The sequence below is a fragment of the Neoarius graeffei genome, chromosome 18 (assembly GCF_027579695.1).
Source record: "Neoarius graeffei isolate fNeoGra1 chromosome 18, fNeoGra1.pri, whole genome shotgun sequence".
NCBI classification, from domain to species: domain Eukaryota; kingdom Metazoa; phylum Chordata; class Actinopteri; order Siluriformes; family Ariidae; genus Neoarius; species Neoarius graeffei.
The window spans coordinates 34659831-34682863 of NC_083586.1; the positions used below are offsets into that span (position 1 = coordinate 34659831).

General features: G+C 43.3%; 1 protein-coding gene across 2 annotated transcripts in view; it reads left to right on the plus strand.

Annotated features, from left to right (window-relative positions):
* Positions 1–237: 237 nt before the first annotated feature.
* The window catches only part of LOC132866139 (male-specific lethal 3 homolog), a 135198-nt gene continuing 112402 nt past the window's right edge, over positions 238–23033 (plus strand). Inside the window, exons 1-3 of one of the 2 annotated variants that reach the window (XM_060898733.1) lie at positions 238–493; positions 18002–18084; positions 18276–18371. In XM_060898733.1, the coding sequence (XP_060754716.1) occupies positions 395–493; positions 18002–18084; positions 18276–18371 (278 nt within the window). In that variant the 5' untranslated portion in view covers positions 238–394. The other variant, XM_060898734.1, reaches the window with a different exon arrangement.

The window sequence follows — 23033 nt, forward strand, 5'->3', positions numbered from 1 at the left end:
TGAAATAAAAATTTCAGTTCCACTGAATGATATAAATGCTTGTGTATTTTTTTAAAGGTGAAGTTTTTTTTATTCTTCACAAATGTGTGTGTGTGTAAAAATGAAAACACTAGTGAAAGGCGTAGATACAATACTTCGTATAAACATGACTCGCAGTTATCGTCATTCAGCTTGTTTACATTTTTTTACACAACTTCCTGGTCATTGTGACGTCACGTCGCTCTACGGATCCCCGGAGAGACAATCTTTGTGCATTCCCGCGTTTCGGTTAGCAGGCAGAGTCGCTCCGGCAGCTCTGTCCGTAGATTTTCCTTTGGATAGCAGCAGAACGGCAGGGAATGGGTTAAGGAGCGGGGGTCTGGATTCCTCCTCTCCTGATCGCCATGACGAACAAATGAACTCTCGGGGAATGAAATTTAAATTCCACAAAGGAGAAAAAGTTCTCTGCTTTGAACCGGACCCGTCCAAGGCCAAAGTGCTGTATGATGCAAAGGTAACTTTATGGCGGAAATGGTGCAGTAGGAAAGTACGCAGTGTTTTAGTTCGCATGGATCTGCTGGATCTCGCTTCCTGGTTGGTGTGTTGCAATAGCAAGTGCGTTCGAGTTGATCTGAGGAGTTGAAGGGAATGTGATCGCAGTGTTTGTTGGATGTGGTTTCAGAGCCCACTCTGCTGTGTTGACTCTGACACCCGGGATGGAGTGAGTTCGGAAAGTTGAGATGTTTCTCAGGAAGTTATACACTTCAACAAACATCGCAGTTGTTGATGTGTTATTGCATGTTTTGTTGTGGGTGTCATGGAGCTCACTAACTCCACATGTGCTTCCTGCTTGTGCTAAGGCCTTTTCCGTGCATGTGTGAGACTTTAGTGCACTTCTTCTTCTTCTTCACTCCTGGATCAATAACCACATGTAAAAGCTATAATGCACAGTGAACTGGCTGCGAAATAAACCCCTACTGAGCGATGCAGGAGCCTGAGTCGAATAATTTGACACACAATATTAATTTATACACTACCGTTCAAAAGTTTGGGGTCACTTTGAAATGTCCTTATTTCTGAAAGAAAAGCACTGTTCTTTTCAATGACGATCACTTTAAACTAATCAGAAATCCACTCTATACATTGCTAATGTGGTAAATGACTATTCTAGCTGCAAATGTCTGGTTTTTGGTGCAATAGGTGTATAGAGGCCCATTTCCAGCAACTCTCACTCCAGTGTTCTAATGGTACAATGTGTTTGCTCATTGCCTCAGAAGGCTAATGGATGATTAGAAAACCCTTGTACAATCATGTTAGCACAGCTGAAAACAGTTGAGCTCTTTAGAGAAGCTATAAAACTGACCTTCCTTTGAGCAGATTGAGTTTCTGGAGCATCACATTTGTGGGGTCGATTAAATGCTCAAAATGGCCAGAAAAATGTCTTGACTATATTTTCTATTCGTTTTACAACTTATGGTGGTAAATAAAAGTGTGACTTTTCATGGAAAACACAAAATTGTCTGGATGACCCCAAACTTTTGAACGGTAGTGTATTTCTTCAGCTTAAAAATAGTCCATTGGAGTGAAGCCGTATCCATAGCAACGTAAACTGTTGACGTCTCAGGATTAGCCTTAACAGGAAACTGAACATGAAAATTATAAAATTAATATTAGAAAACGCTTCCATTGTGTTTTCTGACAGAATAACTATTTTATTTTATTTTTTTACCGACTTACTTGTTTACCAGGCGGCACGGTGGTGTAGTGGTTAGCGCTGTCGCCTCACAGCAAGAAGGTCCTGGGTTCGAGCCCCGTGGCCGGCGAGGGCCTTTCTGTGCGGAGTTTGCATGTTCTCCCCGTGTCCGCGTGGGTTTCCTCCGGGTGCTCCGGTTTCCCCCACAGTCCAAAGACATGCAGGTTAGGTTAACTGGTGACTCTAAATTGAGCGTAGGTGTGAATGTGAGTGTGAATGGTTGTCTGTGTCTATGTGTCAGCCCTGTGATGACCTGGCGACTTGTCCAGGGTGTACCTCGCCTTTCACCCGTAGTCAGCTGGGATAGGCTCCAGCTTGCCTGCGACCCTGTAGAAGGATAAAGCGGCTAGAGATAATGAGATGAGATGAGACTTGTTTACCACCGGGTGTCGCGAATGTGCTGACGTCGTTAATTTGATGTGTTGATTAAAATCAACATTTTTCCGGACTTCTTTCTGCAGATTGATATTATTATGATTTTGTCTCAGTGATAAATAAGAGACTGTAGAATGCTGGAACTGACCAATCAGAAGCGAGTATCATACAAATAAGCTGTGTAGTAAATACATAGATTCAACAGAGCTCAAAGAACAGAGATACTATCTATTTTAATCACAGATTATACTCAACAATCAGTTAGCATAGATGTGTTTTGTTTTTATGCACTTTTTCCCAGAAAATAAAAGTACATTATTGTACCTTTTAGGAGTACAACAGCTTGTCACCCTCTAAAAGTACTAATTTAATCAGGAACATATACCTTCCTCTGTCTTTTTGGCACTATAAAAAGGTCCACATTTTATCGAGCTCTAAATTCCAAACATCAGGTCAGGGTTCACTAACCTGCTCTTACTGTCCATGTCTTTTTATACTGTCCAGTAGGCCATTTGCAGGAATTGGTCACGTGTCAATTTTCCCCATAGCAACGAGCCCGTGGTGGGCAAGCTAACGTGACATTCCTTGACAACCATAAGAGTTTGACTGGCGATACGAAGCAATCCATTTCTATAATAGCTGTTTTTACCTTTTCTACTGTCTTTTTTTGACCCGAATTTTCGTCTGTACTTGGAAAAAGTTTGCGGTTTTAACTTCTGTCATAAGTTAAAGGGTTGTTTTACAATCAGGGTCCGCAAGCTAAAAATCACATTTAACACTTATTATCTTCAATATCAAAAGGCTTGACTAAATAAACTTGGTTGTTTATTGTAGTCCTGTGATAGCTCTATTTACCATGCAAAAAAAATGTGGTGATAACGTTATTTTTGGTGAATGTATGGCAATATATGTCATATTTAGCAAAATTACTCGTGTCATTTAGAAAAAGTGCTTTTTTGACCACAGGTAGCTCCAAAAGGGATGCACTTACATCATTCTTTATACCATAAAACACATATTTGGTTCCATATCATTGGAAACATAGTTAAGTTTTAATGCTGAATGCCAGTAAGTTTTCAGACTATTTTGATCAAATTAGTATGAAATCGTGTCAAAAAAATGTCCTCTCCGAGACAGCTGATTTTTCAATATAAAATAACATATCTAAAATGATTATTTTCATCCTAAAATGTGGTCAAGATATTGGGACATAAATATTAGAGACAACTAACACAAAGCTTACAGCCTTATATTTAAAAGCACTATGGAAGTAGTGGATTCTCATCTCATCTCATTATCTCTAGCCGCTTTATCCTTCTACAGGGTCGCAGGCAAGCTGGAGCCTATCCCAGCTGACTACGGGCGAAAGGCGGGGTACACCCTGGACAAGTCGCCAGGTCATCACAGGGCTGACACATAGACACAGACAACCATTCACACTCACATTCACACCTACGCTCAATTTAGAGTCACCAGTTAACCTAACCTGCATGTCTTTGGACTGTGGGGGAAACCGGAGCACCCGGAGGAAACCCACGCGGACACGGGGAGAACATGCAAACTCTGCACAGAAAGGCCCTCGCCGGCCACGGGGCTCGAGCCCAGGACCTTCTTGCTGTGAGGCGACAGCGCTAACCACTACACCACCGTGCCGGAAAAGGCGGATATATCTGTGTTTTTATTTTCAAGAATCTTCACACGTTAAGCGAATGATAAAGGTAGAAAAGGAGAAATTATAAGTTATACCTGAGAAATCCGCCATTTCACACCTGAATTTCTTTCAGCCAACTTGAGTCCAAAAAACTCTTTTACGGCCAATGATTCGCTTTAACTTATGACAGAAGTTAAAACCACAAACTTTTTCCAAGTACAGACGAAAATTCAGGTCAAAAAAAGACAGTAGAAAAGGTAAAAACAACTATTATAGAAATGGATTGCTTCGCATCGCCAGTCAAACTCTTAAGCCAGTATCTCACTGGGCTGCGACAGCCTGCGACAAATTGCGAACGTCATTCGTGAGAGAGTTTCAAAAGTGTCTTGAAACATTCACGGGGCTTCTCAATTTCCTCACATGAGTCGCAAAGTGTCGCTCCTTCGTCGCTGAAATTTTGAACACGTTCAAAAAATTTGTGCGTCAAAATTTCTCTCAAAATAGCCGCAAATGCGTCACAAACCCTTCTCAAGTCGGTTTCCGTGAGACAGGAAGCACGAGCGTACCTCACTGGGCTGTGACAGCCTGCAACTAGTTGGAGACACAACAATTGCGATAAAATATGTGAATTAGCGACAATTTTCACTTGGAATCACATTGAATTGATATTTGCATATTTTATCGCATTTGTTGTGTCTTCAACTAATTGCAGCCCAGTGAGATACACTCGCACTTCCTGTCTCACGGGAACCGACTTGAGAAGGGTTCGTGATGGCTTTGCGACATATTTGCATATTTTATCACAATTGTTGTGTCTCCAACTAGTTGCAGCCCAGTGAGACACACTCGCACTTCCTGTCTCACGGAAACTGACTTGAGAAGGGTTCGTGACTGCTTTGCAACACCAGCGACGCATTTGCGGCTATTTTGAGAGAAATTTTGTCGCACGAATTTTTTGAACGTGTTCAAAATTTCAGAGACGAAGGAGCGACACTTTGCAACTCATGCAAGGAAATTGAGAAGCCCCGCGAATGTTTCAAGACACTTTTGAAACTCTCTCGTGAATGACATTCGCAATTTGTCGCAAGCTGTCGCAGCCCAGTGAGATACTGGCTTTATGGTTGTCAAGGAATGTCAAGTTAGCTTGCCCACCACGGGCTTGTTGCTGTGGGGAAAATTGACACGTGACCAATTCCTGCAAATGGCCTATAGAGGGATCCCGCATGACGTCACTGCGCCGCGAGATTTCGGTAGTCGCCATATTGGAAGACCAAGTACACATCTATGCAAGTACATACATATATAAAACAAACTACACCTGAAATGTAGCCAGGGCCGGTTCTGCCCTAATCTGGACCTGGGTGCAACATCGCGCGCACCCATCTCATCTCATTATCTCTAGCCGCTTTATCCTGTTCTACAGGGTCGCAGGCAAGCTGGAGCCTATCCCAGCTGACTACGGGCGAAAGGCGGGGTACACCCTGGACAAGTCGCCAGGTCATCACAGGGCTGACACATAGACACAGACAACCATTCACACTCACATTCACACCTACAGTCAATTTAGGGTCACCAGTTAACCTAACCTGCATGTCTTTGGACTGTGGGGGAAACCGGAGCACCCGGAGGAAACCCACGTGGACACGGGGAGAACATGCAAACGCCACACAGAAAGGCCCTTGCCGGCCACGGGGCTCGAACCCAGGACCTTCTTGCTGTGAGGCGACAGCGCTAACCACTACACCACCGTGCTTGCGCGCACCCCCCCCCCCCCCCCCCCCCCCAAAAAAAAACAACAACAACACACCAGTCTAAATCAGGACAACCAGTGTCCGAACTACGGGGGTACTTGGGGGATCCGAGATCCCCTGAAACAGACATGAGATCCCTTGAAAACATGATTTGGGAAATGTTGGGGGGTCTCTAAAATATTGGCAAAATGATGTTTATTGACATAGCAATGGTGTGTAACGGGAAGCATTTGCATATCCGAAGTGTTGTGTTTACATCAAAGATAAAATAAACCGATATGACAACGACTGCTGCTGCCAGGTTGGTTGTTGAGTAGCCTGACTGTTTTTTTTCTTGCGTGTGGTATCACTGTTGACGCGAGGTTGTTTTTTGAACATGCCAATGCGGACACGATTTCTCCTGATGAGTTATGACTTCAGACGCGATGCGTGTGTGGAGGTGTGGAGTCTGCGTGATATGTGCGTAAGATAGGCTTCTCATGTGTTTGGAGATCCGCGCTCCGAGACAAGCGCAAGCACACACACACACACACACACCCCCCCCCCCCCCCCCCAGGGAAAAAAAGGGACCCCCCGAAAATATCGGCATAGTTCGAACACTGAGGACAACCATCACATAACTATAACTATAAACATTTTAGATCAACTATTTTAACTAAATGGGCTATAATAAATAAGCCTGCAGGCAGCCACGGCGGGCTGCCTCAGAAAAGTAACCATTTGTCCTACCTTAAAACTCGTTTTGCATTTTCTGCCTCCTTTTTTGTATTTTCGACCCTGCGTTTATTTTCTTTCCTTTTCTGAAAACCCGATTTGTGTCCAGACATTTTGTTCTGCTACCAACGAACTAACTCGTCAGGTCTCGTCTCTCGAGTCCGCGATGAAGGGCAACAATTGATACATGTTTACAAACAGCCAATAAACAGCCAATAGGGAGGTTACAACGTTCAGGCTCTCCTTTGCTCACAGACACTCAGTAATGCACTTATTCTTTGTCTCCTGGCAGAAAGCTCCTTAAGGCCAATTTATGCTGACAGCCCAGTCCTCGCAGACGGTGTCGCAGACAGTGTCTGCGTAGCCCCCCCACCTTCGCAGACGCTCTGCGCGCACCTCCCAAAAATTGTGACCACCACAGAAGCCTCACAGACAGCGTCACAGACAAGAGGGCTCTGATTGGTCCGCTGTACACGCACTTCCGCTTCTCTACTTTCCCGGTTTGTTTTGTTTTCACGACCGGCATTTTTAAAAACACGAGCGAAGATGGAGCAGCACGAAGAGCGGTTGATCGAGGAAGTACGTACATCTATACGACTCCAGTTCTAGTCATTATAAAAAAAAAAAAGTTCTAGTCATTATAAGTAACCGGAGGATAAACACTCCACTAACCACACCCACCAACTACTCCTAGCGACTTCGCGCCCCCTTGCGTTGTGCCGGTGAATAACATCGCGCACGCCTATTACTCCCCGCTCAATGATAAATTACAACTGTCTGCGAAAAGCTATCTGCGAAAGCCTTGTCGCACGAGCATGCAGAGGCCTTTAGTTTGCTCCCCTTGTGTCTCAATCACAGCTGGTATTCTGAAGAACGACTTCTTTTCACCTTTCCCATCAGCTTTGTTAGAACACCCTAACACAGCACAAAAGTTTACCATTGTAGGTTTATGATGAATCAAGTGCCTCGTGGGTTTAAATTCCGCGCGCTGCCGTTATTTCCCCCTGATCACGAGTTTGTTGGTCTTCCAATATGGCGCAGGGTCTGTTTACTTCCGGTTTCCGGTGACGTCAGTGGGAAGGGTCTATAAGGGACCTGTGCAGTGTTTCCGGTTGAATGTAGTTGTGTGTGTTTGACTGTTTTTATAATTTTTACAGTGTGTTTTTATGTTTTAGGGTTTTTTAAAAATATTAGTTTGTTAGTTCATTAGTTTACTGTTGTCTCTGCGAGTTTGACTATTTTTATATAGTTTAAGATTTAGCTTAATTTAAATCCTTTTATTAGTTTGTTTTACACTGATGAGGATTACACTCCAGTTTTGTTGTACGTGTTACAATGACAATAAAGATATATTCTATTCTACCTAGTTACCTTGAGGTCCAATAATGAGCCCTATTAGTGTCGACTGTACCTTGGAGGGACAGAAATGAACTCCTACTGTACCCCTATTTCTGACAGTGTTTATATGTTTGGTTTGCTTGTGTCCTGCTTTGTGCTCTATTTCCTCTTCCTTGTAAATGTCACCCAATAAAGCACTTATTGGTTCCTGTGTAAATAATTTGATTTGAACATGTTAAAGTATTGCAGTGGATTATGGGCAGTGATTTTGTTGGAGTTTATTTAGTAAAATAATGTACACTGTACTTGTATTTCGTACATTTAAAATACATGGATAGCACAATAAAGTGTAAACACACAGTGGTGTTTGAAAGTTTGTGAACCCTTTACTGCATAAATATGCCCTAAAACAACATCAGATTTTCACACAAGTCCTAAAAGTAGATAAAGAGAACCCAGTTAAACAAATGAGACAAAAATATTATACTTGGTCATTTATTTATTGAGGAAAATGATCCGGTATTACATATTTGTAAGTGGCAAAAGTATGTGAACCTTTGCTTTCAGTATCTGGTGTGACCCCCTTGTGCAGCAATAACTGCAACTAAACGTTTCCGGTAACTGTTGATCAGTCCTGCACACCGGCTTGGAGGAATTTTAGCCCATTCCTCTGTACAGAACAGCTTCAACTCTGGGATGTTGGTGGGTTTCCTCGCATGAACTGCTCGCTTCAGGTCCTTCCACAACATTTCGATTGGATTAAGGTCAGGACTTTGACTTGGCCATTCCAAAACATTCACTTTCTTCTTCTTTAACCATTCTTTGGTAGAACGACTTGTGTGCTTAGGGTCGTTGTCTTGCTGCATGACCCACCTTCTCTTGAGACTCAGGCTACATCCACATGACAATGGCAACAAGATTTTTTTTTTAAATATTGCGTCCACATGGGCAACGGATCAGTTACATTTCATGTCCATATGGCAACGCAATGCTTGCTGAAAACGATGCAATACACATGCCACACCTCTAGGTGCTCTGTAAGATGGTCCCATCGGAGACACCAGAACAATAGAAGAAGAAGTAGACACATGCGCATAAACCCCTTCTTCTGTAGCATTAGCCACATAAAGTTTTGATTATTAATCAGTAGCGTAAAACGAAAGACGCAGAAAGAGGAATGAATGGGGTAGATTGAGAGAGAGAGGAATGAATGGGGGTAGATGGAAGCCGGTACGCCAACATTCTGATATCCTCCAGAATTCTTTAATGGTCCGGAATAAATTGAATGCTACACATTGATGGATTACTTTCTTCTACGCCCTTTTTGAGGAATGTATTGTCGGACTTAAACCAACATCTGAAGAGGTGAGATCGCTCCTTTTTTTTTGTCCTATTTTTGCTGGCGGGATTGGTTTTGGTTTGGGAAAGCGCACGGGCGGTGCGCGGTTTTGGTTACTGCTTCCGCAGTGTTTGGACTAGTTATAGAATTTGTTGACAACTCGCATCGAGTTTGTTACACTTCTACCCGGCGTGAAGCACTGACAGTCATGTGGTTGTGATGTCATCGTAAACAAATACGTTCTACTTATCCAGACAACTTTGCAACGGTGCCGTTGCCAGATTTTTTCACTCTGGAACCCGTTCTCAAAAGATTTCGTTTTGGGGCACCCAAAACGCCGGTGCCGTGTGGACGCCAGGCCGAAACAATAAACAATTTTATCAGATTCACCTGAATCCATTGCCGTGTGGACAGTGCCTCAGTTCACGGATAGATGTCCTGACATTTTCCTTTAGAATTCGCTGGTATAATTCAGAATTCATTGTTCCATCAATGATGGCAAGCCGTCCTGGCCCAGATGCAGCAAAACAGGCCCAAACCATGATACTACCGCCACCATGTTTCACAGATGGGATAAGGTTCTTATGCTGGAATGCAGTGTTTTCCTTTCTCCAAACATAACACTTCTCATTTAAACCAAGAAGTTCCATTTTGGTCTCATCCGTCCACAAAACATTTTTCCAATGGAGCACTTGCATGTGATGTCACAGCCGATCCAGATTGTGACAGATGCCATCTTGTCGGTCAAACACCATATTTCCGCCTTCTACTTCTACTTCTGGTTCTACTTCTGCTTTTCTACCTTTTCTTCTGGAAAACCCTACTATATACAATTCTACTACAACGGCTGCGGCTACAAGCTCTCCCTACCTGTGCACGTTTTTTGTTTTTTGTGTGTATTTTTGCGTGTTGTTCGTCTGTACCGGACTTCAATATCCACTACAACCGTATGGACTTACTGGACATTGGTTTCCAGCAGAAAATGACGGTTTGTAGCGATTTCCATCGCATGCACAACATTCCGGACGAGATAGCGAGACCAGCAGGGTCTCCGTGGATTGTTATTGGAAGCAAAGCGAAGGAGGCGGCGTCGGGAGTGGAAGCAAAAGCGAGGCTGCAGAGCCGGCCTGTTGACTAAGCTCAGAAAACAGCCACTCAAATCTCCACTGCCAAGCCTCTACCTCTCCAACGCCAGATCCATGGTAAACAACACGGACGATTTGGAATTACAGCTGGAATTACCTTATTCTATTCTATAATCGGCTGGTCAGTGCTATACTCAATACTTAAGTGACTTACCCGTCCAATGAGGACTGTTATTTTCTTGTTTACAAGATGCCACATCTGAGTCGCTGACAAATCCTGAATTTCTGTAAAGATAACTGTCCAGAGATTTATAAGCACGCAGTGCTTCACCACTGAACAGCGAGGGAAAGTTAATGAGGTAATTATACACGTCTGGGTGTTCCACCTCTGGCAGTTCAAAATCCACTGACACGGTCGTGAAAACTCCGTCCGGTAAGCCATAAGGGTCACTAATCTGTAGATCGTTTATTTTAGACATATATCTAGTTATCTATTCATTAGAAAAATGAGCCGTGTAGTCCGTCGGTTGAAATTGATCCATTCTGTACACGAGTGCAGCAGTATTCAGCTGTGTTTTTTTACCGACAAGATGGCGGCTGTGTACTTTCCGGTCACGTGACTGCAAGATCTCTATAGCCTTCTGGCTTGTCCACATGATCTTTAGCAAACTGCAGACGAGCAGCAATGTTCTTTTTGGAGAGCAGTGGCTTTCTCCTTGCAACCCGGCCATGCACACCATTGTTGTTCAGCGTTATCCTGATGGTGGACTCATGAACATTAACATTAGCCAATGTGAGAGAGGCCTTCAGTTGCTTAGAAGTTACCCTGGGGTCCTTTCTGACCTCACTGACTATTACACGCCTTGCTTTTGGAGTGATCTTTTGCCGCTTTTCCACTACAAACGCGGCTGAGTCGGGCTGAGCCGTGCCATGCTGAGTTGGGCTGAGTCGAGCTGAGCGGGGCTGTTGGAGTTGCATTTCGACTACAACCGCGCTGAACCGTGCTGGCTGGAAGTGGGTGGACACATTGGGTGGAGTTAGCGAAAGTGGGTGGACGTCACGTGATGTCGTTAGGCGGCGTAAACAGTGACATCAGTGAGCTTTTAAGCGGTAGTCTCACGACCCGAATAGTAAACAATAAACATGGAGGACATGGAGTCGTTAGTGTTGCTGGTCTTGGTTCTGTGGCTTGTTGTCACCGACAACGCCAACAGATACTGGCAAGAGCGTATAGATGAGGCGAGGAGGCGCATAAGGCTTCAGAAATTCTCGTAATTCGTAATTCTTCTTCTTCCGGGTTTACGGTGTTTACAGATCCCAGCGTGCTCGCGGGGCGTGTGTGGGCATGTGAGGACACTCCTCCTCACCAATCAGTGCACAGGGGAGTGTCTGCTCACGCCCCCAGCCTCACTCGGCTCGCTTTGGCTCGCTTCAGCCCCACTCCAAAACCGTGCGAGTTTTAGGGGCTAAGCTGGGCTGAAGCGAGCCGAGTCGTGCTGTTCTTTGGTAGTCGAAACGCGAGCCGTGTCGGGCTGAAGTGAGCTGAAACGCGAGCCGTGTCGGGCTGAAGTGAGCTGAAACGCGAGCCGTGTCGGGCTGAAGTGAGCTGAAACGCGAGCCGTGTCGGGCTGAAGTGAGCTGAAGCGAGCTGAAGTGAGCTGAAAAAGGGTAGTGGAAAAGGGCCATTTGTTGGTCGACCACTCCTGGGGAGGGTAACAATGGTGGTGAATTTCCTCCATTTGTACACAATCTGTGTGACTGTGGATTGGTGGAGTCCAAACTCTTTAGAGATGGTTTTGTAACCTTTTCCAGCCTGATGAGCATCAACAACGCTTTTTCTGAGGTCCTTGCAGAAATATAGAAAATTCTAAAGGGTTCACAAACTTTCAAAAAGGGGGGCTGTAAAAAGAAAGGAGGGGAAAAGTGTCCAGGAGGTATACAAAATAAAATGTGGCATGAACTCGAAGGTTAACTAGGACATAATAAAAAGATTCTGTGAATGCTGATAAAATTGATCAAATAAAAGGTTTAAATCCAATGTCAGAAATTTATGAAAAACATTTATGGACTATAACTGACATAGCAGTTCGTTCCAGGCAGTTTCATACACTGGATATGTTTTTACCCAACTTTTATAAAAATAGTGTACTACTTAGTGAATGTGTAGTGATTTTGGATAAACAAGTTGTCCTCCGGTACAAACATCCTTTCCAAACCATGCTTCGTCCACATGCTGCTGGAATTGTTGCCAATTCTTGAGTTCTCAGAAATAAGACATACAAATGAAAATTGTGATGACAACAGGAGATAATTTTGATACTCAAGTTTCTCACTTGTTATAAACATTATTCGCTCATAATTTGGATGAGTGGATGGTTATAGTGGTGGATTATTATTATTATTATTATTATTTTAATATTAATACAGGCATTGACACATCTCTGTCCCTGAGCAGCATTATGCATATTTTTACACTGTATAGATGTGTTACGAGTATACTTGACAATATCTATAGATATAGCTCGGTGCATCTCCCATAACCCGGTACGGAACAGAATGGGATGGAACAGTACCGTCACGTATTTTCTTATATTTGCCTTCCGGGTTTTTGTTTGCTGTTCCGTCCCGCAATACCATTTTTGTGACATTTATTTACATCATGTATAATCTTACCTTTTTTGTTCCGTCACGTTCACCATTTCATTAATCCCTACTTACATTAGTCATCCCGCCTTGATAGATGAACCCGTCCCGTATGATAAAGTTAGAAGAAAAACAAAATGCGGTATATTGTTTATTGTCAAAACATATAACTTAACTCCTATTTATTCATCTATTTTACAGTTTCGTGCCTCTCCCTTTTCGTTTCTTCAGCCTACATTGTATACATTTCAAGTTCTTATCTTTTTTGATCTGTGCTTCTGTTTTATGACCCACAATCAGTGCGAAACCACATTTTACATTCATTGCACATAAAATACAAATCTGAATCTTCTGGTAACTTACAACTACGGTAAAGCCTTTCTACATGAACGGTTCTTTGTGATGTCACGCTGAGGTATATTCTGTAATTGGAGTTCCGGGCTTTTCGATCGAAAATATTGTGAATATAACGTTAATACAATGTGACGGGATATAATAATACTGGATAATCAAAGAATACATGACAGTGATACGTGCGAGTACAAGATGTTAAGTATGAAACCCCTGAATATTTAGCACGCATAACGTTATTGTAATGTGCCGTCCCGTTCCGGTTCGTACTTTCCGTACCGGGTTATGGGAGACGTATGCAGGCGGTATTTGTTTATATTTGGAGGCTACTTTGCAAAATTTGCCAAGTCTTGTTTTGGGTAATAATATACAAGTTCATATATAAATTCATAAATCTGGACTTGTTGTAATGTTTGTAGGCTGCGGTTTCATAGTTAATGATGCAGGGGAACTTTGCGCATAAAAAGACCCCTGAAACCACATCTACTTTTATACCAATTTCCGATTAGGCCATCCTTAAAAAAAATCTGTTTCCTGTCCACCGGGTGAGCAAAAAAATTTTCCGTCGGGAGGGAGGGATTTTTTTTTATATGGATGGATAAGAAATTGCAATGCTGTGTTTGCTTTTTCTTTCAGTACTTTTTTATTACAAAAGCAGACACATTTAATAAAATGACAGTTAAATCAACTGAAACTTGTACAAAAACTGTAAGTTAGCATTTTAAATGCTGACTGCAACATTTGCAAAACTTTTGCAAAGGTACTTAAAATGTCCGACACACGGACTTTTTGTAGTTCTAAATCGGCCGTTAGGCCTAGTTCGGATGAAATTACACTATTAAAATGATCACTGAATGATTTGTTTTTCTGAATCTTTACTATTTTGTTGTTCGCTAGAATACCATTTTGCACTTTCACACTTAAGCAAATGTTTGAAAACTCCGGATCTCCTTCCTTCATGGTGGCTGCCATTTTTTTGTGCCGCACGGCGCATGCGCAGAGCTGATTCAGTTCTATATTCTGTGCGGAATGCAGGGCTTTCCACAAGCGCCGGCCGCCGGCCATACAGCCGACTACACAATTAAGTCCAGCCGGCTACTTTAATGACTATTATTTTTGTAGCCCACAGGCTCTAAATATTAATTTTCGATTTTAATAAAATTAAATGTTTATCTAACGGACTGAATAATGTCAAACTGAACTGCACTCATTTAAGTTGTGATTCGCGCTGTTTGTACCGATAATAACCATAAATTCCCCGCCGACTTTGTTGATCAAGGGAGAGTAACTCATCCGCGGCCCCAACATGCGGTGTGTGCGCGCACTCGGCGGAGGCAGTAGTGTGTCGGAGGGAACAGAAGCAGAGATAACGCCTATTTTGTCTCCGGTAAACCAGTCTTCTCTCGTTCAATTACGTGCTGGCATCAAAAGACACTGTTGGTTGTAAATGAAACCAAGCTGAGTGGTTGGAGTGTATTTTCATACACAAATGGAGAAACGTTCGCTGAGTGTGTAATTGTGTAGCCCCACTGCAGACCGTTGTCGTTGTTAATTCATAGCATGCTCAGCTGCGTGAATGTGTCATGCACCGAAAATAAGAGATTTACAAGCCAGGAACGCCTCATGATGCAATACACAAGAAAAGAAAGAAGATTTACTGCCATTTTACTTTGTATTTGAGTAAAGTGAATAAATAAATGGTCTGTGGAAAATACATTTAATCCTGGGAACTGCGTGCACAGGAGTTTTTGTGTTTACTCCCCCCGGCTGGCTACTTATTTGTCATGGCTGGCTAGTATGAGCCTTAGTGGAAAGCCCTGGGAATGTGGAAATGTCAAGCTCGATTTTAGATTTACGAACCCGAAAAAAATGTCAAAAAACCGGCGTTAAAAAAAAAAAATTCCAACCGCACAAACGGCACTCACCCGGCCGGTGGACCGGAAACAGAACATTTTTTAATAATGGCCTTACATCATTAATATGCAGTTATTATATCCATAATAGGTGTTATTTGTGGCACACATCCTTTTTACTCACCTCAAAAGCATGGTTCATACATTAGATACCCATTTAACCCTAAAAGGACCTAAACTACTGAGTGGGATCAGTTCGAACCTCAGAGGTGGTGTGGTGTGCTGCTCAGTCTATTCAACTGACATAACTTTTTGCTTTTAGGAGTTTGTTCCTCGATTGATTCTTTATCTAAAAGTATGTTTGTTTCAAGATTGATGAAAAAAGTGTTTAACAAGGTGACTGATTTTCTGTTGGGGTCCCATAACTCTGTCGCAAAAATATTTCAGCAAGTTAGTCGCGTCGTTGTGTGTCGATCTTTGCCGATCTGTATGTTTGCATGCTTGTCTCGGATGTCTGCCATAATTAAGAATATAACTCTTTCTTACAAATTGTAGATAACTAGTGAACCTGTTAGTTATAGAGTTACTGAAGTGTCTGATGCTTATCAGTCCATGCACTCTCCATACACAACCACAACAGATTCCTCATCCTTGCACCTGTCCTGTAAATGTGCTTTGTGCTAATATGCTAATGCTTAATAACAACGTGTCCATGGACCAACTCTTCAATAAAAAGCTGGGATAAGTGATTCCTTATTTGAATAAAATATTTTCTAAGACAAAATTTGAAACCTGCACGTCAAATATAATATTTCGAATTCGAAGTATCATTCGTTTTTTACTTATTCATTAATATGGAATATCAAATGATGACGAGTTCATTGCATCATAAACATGTGGACATGTTTGAAGGTAGCTTAATATGCATGCGCTTAGAAAATGCTCAATCTGCTTTATTTCTGCTCATAATATGTGTTACCAATAACTGCTTTTATTTTCATGTTTTGTGTTTGAATCCTTAGGCAAAGTGTTACTTCTTGATGTCGTTTGGACATAAAAAAAAACAGAAACTGCTAGCAGCTTAGTAATAAATGTATCACAGAAATTTCTGAAATGAGAGATTGCGAGCTGAGCTCTGGAATGGAGATCTCATTATCTCTAGCCGCTTTATCCTGTTCTACAGGGTCGCAGGCGAGCTGGAGCCTATCCCAGCTGACTACGGGCGAAAGGCGGGGTACACCCTGGACAAGTCGCCAGGTCAACACAGGGCTGACACATAGACACAGACAACCATTCACACTCACATTCACACCTACGGTCAATTTAGAGTCACCAGTTAACCTAACCTGCATGTCTTTGGACTGTGGGGGAAACCGGAGCACCCGGAGGAAACCCACGCGGACACGGGGAGAACATGCAAACTCCGCACAGAAAGGCCCTCGCCGGCCCCGGGGCTCGAACCCAGGACCTTCTTGCTGTGAGGCGACAGCGCTAACCACTACACCACTGTGGCACCCGGAAAATCTTTTTTTTTTAAATGAATTTATTTTTATTTCGAACATGTATGTCACTATTTGTACATACAAAAGAAAGAAAATGAGAAATAAAAAAAATGAAACAACATAAAGAGCTAAGACATTACAAAACACCGCACATTGTTCGAAAAAGGAGTGGGAAGAAGTACAATACTTTTTTAATTTCCCACCCCTTTTTAACTACCCCGAAATCCTAACTACATTAATACACCTATAAAAATATATACACTTCATGAATATCTTCATAAATATATAATTACAAAAATAAATATATACTACATACCATATATACACTTCATGAATATATAAATAATTACAAAAATAAATTTATACTACATACCATATATACACTTCATGCATATCTATATAAATATCTAATTACAAAAATATATACTATATACCATATATACACTTCATAAATATCTATATAAATATCTAATTACAAAAATATATACTATATACCATATATACACTTCATAAATATCTATATAAATATATAATTACAAAAATAAATATCTACTGCATACCTATCCCTGTAAATATAAATATATAAACTATCCCCATAAATATCTCATCTCATTATCTCTAGCCGCTTTATCCTTCTACAGGGTCGCAGGCAAGCTGGAGCCTATCCCAGCTGACTACAGGCGAAAGGCGGGGTACACCCTGGACAAGTCGCCAGGTCATCACAGGGCTGACACACAGACACCCATTCACACTCGCATTCACACCTACGGTCAATTTAGAGTCACCAGTTAACCTAACCTGCATGTCTTTGGACTGTGGGGGAAACCGGAGCACCCGGAGGAAACCCACGCGGACACGGGGAGAACATGCAAACTCCACACAGAAAGGCCCTCGCCGGCCCCGGGGCTCGAACCCAGGACCTTCTTGCTGTGAGGCGACAGCGCTAACCACTACACCACCGTGCCGCCCTCCCCATAAATATATACCATATACTAAGTTAGTTCTAATATAACAATCAACCCTATTCTATTTATCCCTCATCATCCTCCACTGACATACTTCCTCTTCTATATACTTGTTTAAAATATTTTTTGTACCTTTTTTTAAACAGATTTATATTTGCACTTTGTTTTATTTCTGTCTCCAGTCTGTTCCATAAAGTCGCCCCACAGCTCCATACGCACATGCTTTTCATATTTGTTCGAACCTTTGGCTTTTTTAAATGTAGGTCTCCCCTTAGATTATATCCCCCCTCTCTCTCTCACTAAACATTCCTTGTAGATTGTTCGGCAATAGATTATTTCTCGCTTTGTACATTATTTGTGCTGTTCTGAATTGGACCAGATCCATAAATTTCAGCATGTGTGATTTTATGAATCTGGAGATGTCTGCATTAGTAGGATAGATGTTATGTAATAGTTTAAGATGTAACTCTCTGATTTTGTTAGAAATTAAACATTTAAATGGGACAAGCCGAGCTCCACTCCACTCCCCTCCCCTCTCTCCCCAGAGTCCGGTTGCTCCCTTTCCTCAAGGAGTTTGATGACGTCATTTTGAAGCGCCGCAACCGGAGCAGTGTTTTGTTTTGCGGGAAAAAAGAATTGGTGTGGAATTGAGCTGCATTTATGTTTACGTGTCCTAACGCACAAACCGGCTGTGTTTTGTAGGTGGTGGATATTATAGTGGGAAAGGATGAGAAGGGGAAGCGGATCCCCAAATATCTGATTCACTTCAACGGCTGGAACCGAAGGTAAGAAACACAATCAGAGCACAGCAGCTGAGTTAGCCGTTAGCATGCTAGCAGTCAGGCCGGTGCACTCCGGCTGCGAGCTCAAGCTTTCAGCCAGTGAACACGTCAGCTACTCATGATCCACAGTTCAGTCAGGCTTCAGACCCAGCAGGACCTGATCTGATCTAACCCCCCCTGTGTTTATTCCGCAGCTGGGATCGCTGGGCTGCAGAGGATCATGTGCTCCGAGATTCCGAGGACAACCGCAAGCTGCAGCGTAAACTGGCTCGGAAAGCTCTGGCTCGCATGTAGGTTTTGGATTCAGCCCCATGCTCTTCCCCTCCAGTGATTGCTCATGCTGTTCCTGTGATGCACTCGACATACAGTGCCTTGCAAAAGTATTCATACCCCTTGAACTCTTTCACATTTTCCCACCTTACAGCCACGAACTTAAAAGTTTTTTATTGAGATCTTATGTGATAGACCATCTCATCTCATTATCTGTAGCCGCTTTATCCTGTTCTGCAGGGTCGCAGGCGAGCTGGAGCCTATCCCAGCTGACTACGGGCGAAAGGCGGGGTACACCCTGGACAAGTCGCCAGGTCATCACAGGGCTGACACATATGGCCCTTTTCCACTACCCTTTTTCAGCTCACTTCAGCCCGACACGGCTCGCGTTTCGACTACCTCAGAGCAGCACGACTCAGCTCGCTTCAGCCCTGCTTAGCACCCAAAACTTGCACGGTTTTGGAGTGGGGCTGAAGCGAGCCAAACCGAGCCGAGTGGTGCTAGGGGCGTGAGCAGACACTCCCCTGTGCACTGATTGGTGAGGAGGAGTGTCCTCACATGCCCACACACGCCCCGCGAGCACGCTGGGATCTGTAAACACCGTAAACCCGGAAGAAGAAGAATTACGAATTACGAGGATTTCTGAAGCCTTATGCGCCTCGCCTCATCTATACGCTCTTGCCAGTATCTGTTGGCGTTGTCAGTGACAACAAGCCACAGCACCAAGACCAGCAACACTAACGACTCCATGTCCTCCATGTTTATTGTTTACTATTCGGGTCGTGAGACTACCGCTTAAAAGCTCACTGATGTCACTGTTTACGCCGCCTAACGACATCACGTGACGTCCACCCACTTTCGCTAACTCCACCCAATGTGTCCACCCACTTCCAGCCAGCACGGTTCAGCGTGGTTGTAGTCGAAATGCAACTCCAACAGCCCCACTCAGCCCGACTCAGCCCAACTCAGCCGCGTTTGTAGTGGAAAAGCGGCATTACACTACGTTCACACTGCAGGCTGAAGTGACTCAAATCCGATTTTTTCGCCCATATGTGACCTGCATCTGATCTTTTATTGACAATATGAACAACACAGATCCGATTTTTTTTTCAAATCCGACCCAGGCCGTTTGGATATGTGGTCCTAATTCCGATTCCTATCCGATCTTTTCATATGCGACTTCAGTCTGAACCGCCAGGTCGCATTCATCCGACTTACACGTCATCAACAAGCCACAAACGTCACTATTCTGCGCTGAAGTAGGCGGCGGGTCTCTCAAAAAAAGTTACAACAACATGGCTTTGATGTTCCTTTGAACGGAGGTTGCGGTCACTACCCCGCAGAACGCCTGAGCCAAAACCCTTGCCCTCTTCCTTCTCAACCTCCTCCTTAACATCAGGCTATTGTGCATGTTCTGGCTCCGTCGCAACAACAACTGCATCATCGCCAGGTACTCCATGCTGGCTGCTGTCATACACAGGAAACTTTAGGTTACTTCCGTAAACACTGGCCATGCTCACTGCGTGTGACGTCGTCGTATCCTGCAATGCGCATGCGGAACACTTTTGGGTCACTTTTCGTTCATACTGAGGATCACATACAAGTCGCATATATTTGTTAATGTGAACGACCTCACAAAAAAATCAGAATTGAGCATTAAGCCTTGCAGTGTGAACGTAGTGATAGACACAGACAACCATTCACACCCACATTCACACCTACGGTCAGTTTAGAGTCACCAGTTAACCTAACCTGCATGTCTTTGGACTGTGGGGGAAACCGGAGCACCCGGAGGAAACCCACGTGGACACGGGGAGAGCATGCAAACTCCACACAGAAAGGCCCTCGCCGGCCCCGGGGCTCGAACCCGGACCTTCTTGCTGTGAGGCGACAGCGCTAACCACTACACCACCGTGCCGCCCTGTGATAGACCAGTGTTTCTCAAACTTTTTCAGACCAAGGATCACTTTATCTAGGGTGACCAGATTTCCCTAGTCTGAAACCGGGACACTTTTGCGCATGACCATGCTTGTGCACGCGCACCTTTTTTTTTTTTTTTTTACGTAAACATGACACTCAGAGAGGTGCTCTTATCATTTTGTTAAAGCTCACATTTATCAACATCTCACATGAAATAAAACAAACAGGCATTTTGTTATCTAGTAGCATAGTGGTATACAGATCAGTTAAATTATGGTCAGACAACAGATTTCGTAATGGCTGAGAATAGGCCAGGCTATGTCCATAGGCCAAATTTAAACTGATTTATTTCACCTGTTTGTGAGAACACCAAGAAGAATGCATATGCACATGTAGGCTATATCTCTAAAATTGTATGCACTATAGCATGAACTTAAAAAATAGATATGTGACCTCAACATAGCCTCGGTCAGAATCAACCTTACTAACCATTCCCCACAACTGAATGAATAAAGCAAGAAGATGTGGACAAAAGTGAACACTTTAATGGAAGGTGCAACAAGCTGTTCAATATGGCCAAACTGTCAGAATGGTATGTTAAACAGAAACAAAAAAAGAGACAAGTGATTTGAGAATATATACTACGGAAGCCGAGAGAGGCCCTTCATATAATCCTTTTTTTTAATTCACCTTGTTATCCTGAGATAACGACATAATTAATTCAGAATCTCGAGAAAACAACACAACTAATTCGAGATCTCGAGAAAACAAAACCGTTATTTCATGATCTCGAGTAAACAGCTGAGAAATGGTTCATTCAGGTGCGCCAAGAGACTTGTGATCTGCTGACTTTGGGGCTATTTCTCATTCTGTATAGACGCAACTGTGATCATTAGAATGTCTGGAATAATCGATCACCTAATAAGGCAATATTTTGATCAGGGGTTGACACAGGGAGAGATTGCATTAAGTCTTTTAATAAGGGATCATTTCAAAATTAGTCCGCGGCACCTCCGCAGAAGACTGGCCCGGCTTCGTCTCTACCGACGGAGATACAGTGATCCAGCTGAGATCATGAAATAATTGTTTTGTTTTCTCGAGATCACGGAATAACGGTTTTGTTTTCTCGAGATCCTGAATTAATTATGTCGTTATCTCGGGATAACAAGGTGAATAAAAAAAGATTATATGAAGGGCCTCTCGCGGCTTCCGTAAATATACACTCAAACAAAACAGCAGTAAAGGAGGAGAGGGGCGACAGCCCGAGGAAAGCCCCCACAGGAGCGCACAGCATTTGCAGCATAGGCTACCCAACTCGGTACAAGAACAAAACACTTACAGTGTGTGCAGTGGGCTTCGTGCACATTGTTCCGCACCTCTCGGAGGAAGGGGTAGGTGCCCTGTAAATTTTTGGAAAAGGTACATTTTCTTTTCGGCATAATTGCTGTGGCATTACTGCTGCTAGCTGCTAGACAAAGAACATTTGCGCCAGTTAATGTTTATTTTATTGTTGCATGGCAACACGTTCTGTGGTCTGGAATAATGTTGCTAAATAAACACCCATGCCAGGGGGCAGTAACCAGGAAAGTTTGCGATTCCTGTCAAGTCATCAAAATAGTAAATGCAGACATTTCTCCGCTAATGATTCCCACGCTGCTCAGTCACAAACGTCGCAAGTGGCAAAAACCGGGACATATCCGTGTCCCGACAGACTTTTGTCGGGACTCGGGACACACAACCCCAAATCGGGACTGTCCCGGTAAAATCGGGACGTCTGGTCACCCTAACTTTGTCCCCAAAAAAAATTTCAGGGACCACCTGTCAACACCCGCCCCACACAACAAACACACACACACACACACACACACACACACACACACACACACACACACACACACACACACAGACCATACAGAGATGTGTACTATTAGGTGTTTTTAATTGAAAAAATTATGGTTAACTAAATACATTAAAGGCCTATCCATTCCATATCCTCCGTGGTTTTTAAAGGCAAAAGTATGGAGGTTTAAATTTCAGCAAACAGTTAATTGGAACATTTCATATCAATTGTTCAAAATTATCCTCTTAACTGAACCTGTCAGCCACTTCTCCATCCTTGTTGTTTCACTTTCAGTAAATTAAAAAAATCGCCACGAACACGAGCTAGTTAGGATTAGCCTATTATATGTTCAGAATTTTCGTTTGCTTGTTTTCAGGTCTGCCTGCCTGTTTGCCTGTGAGGCAGAGATTTGTGAGGTGACTGTTGCCTAGAGACGAGAGGCGGAATAAGAGCACGTGCACACTACAAGTTTTATGTGGTGCAAATTCAGATGCAGAACTCTTTTTTAAAATAATAATAATGATGAAATTACAGGCCCGTTTGATTGCCGTTAAAAACAAGATTGGATAAATTTAACTTTCTAATAATGTTACAAGGGGCGGCACGGTGGTGTAGTGGTTAGCGCTGTTGCCTCACAGCAAGAAGGTCCGGGTTCGAGCCCCGTGGCCGGCGAGGGCCTTTCTGTGCGGAGTTTGCATGTTCTCCCCGTGTCCGCGTGGGTTTCCTCCGGGTGCTCCGGTTTCCCCCACAGTCCAAAGACATGCAGGTTAGGTTAACTGGTGACTCTAAATTGACCGTAGGTGTGAATGTGAGTGTGAATGGTTGTCTGTGTCTATGTGTCAGCCCTGTGATGACCTGGCGACTTGTCCAGGGTGTACCCCGCCTTTCGCCCGTAGTCAGCTGGGATAGGCTCCAGCTTGCC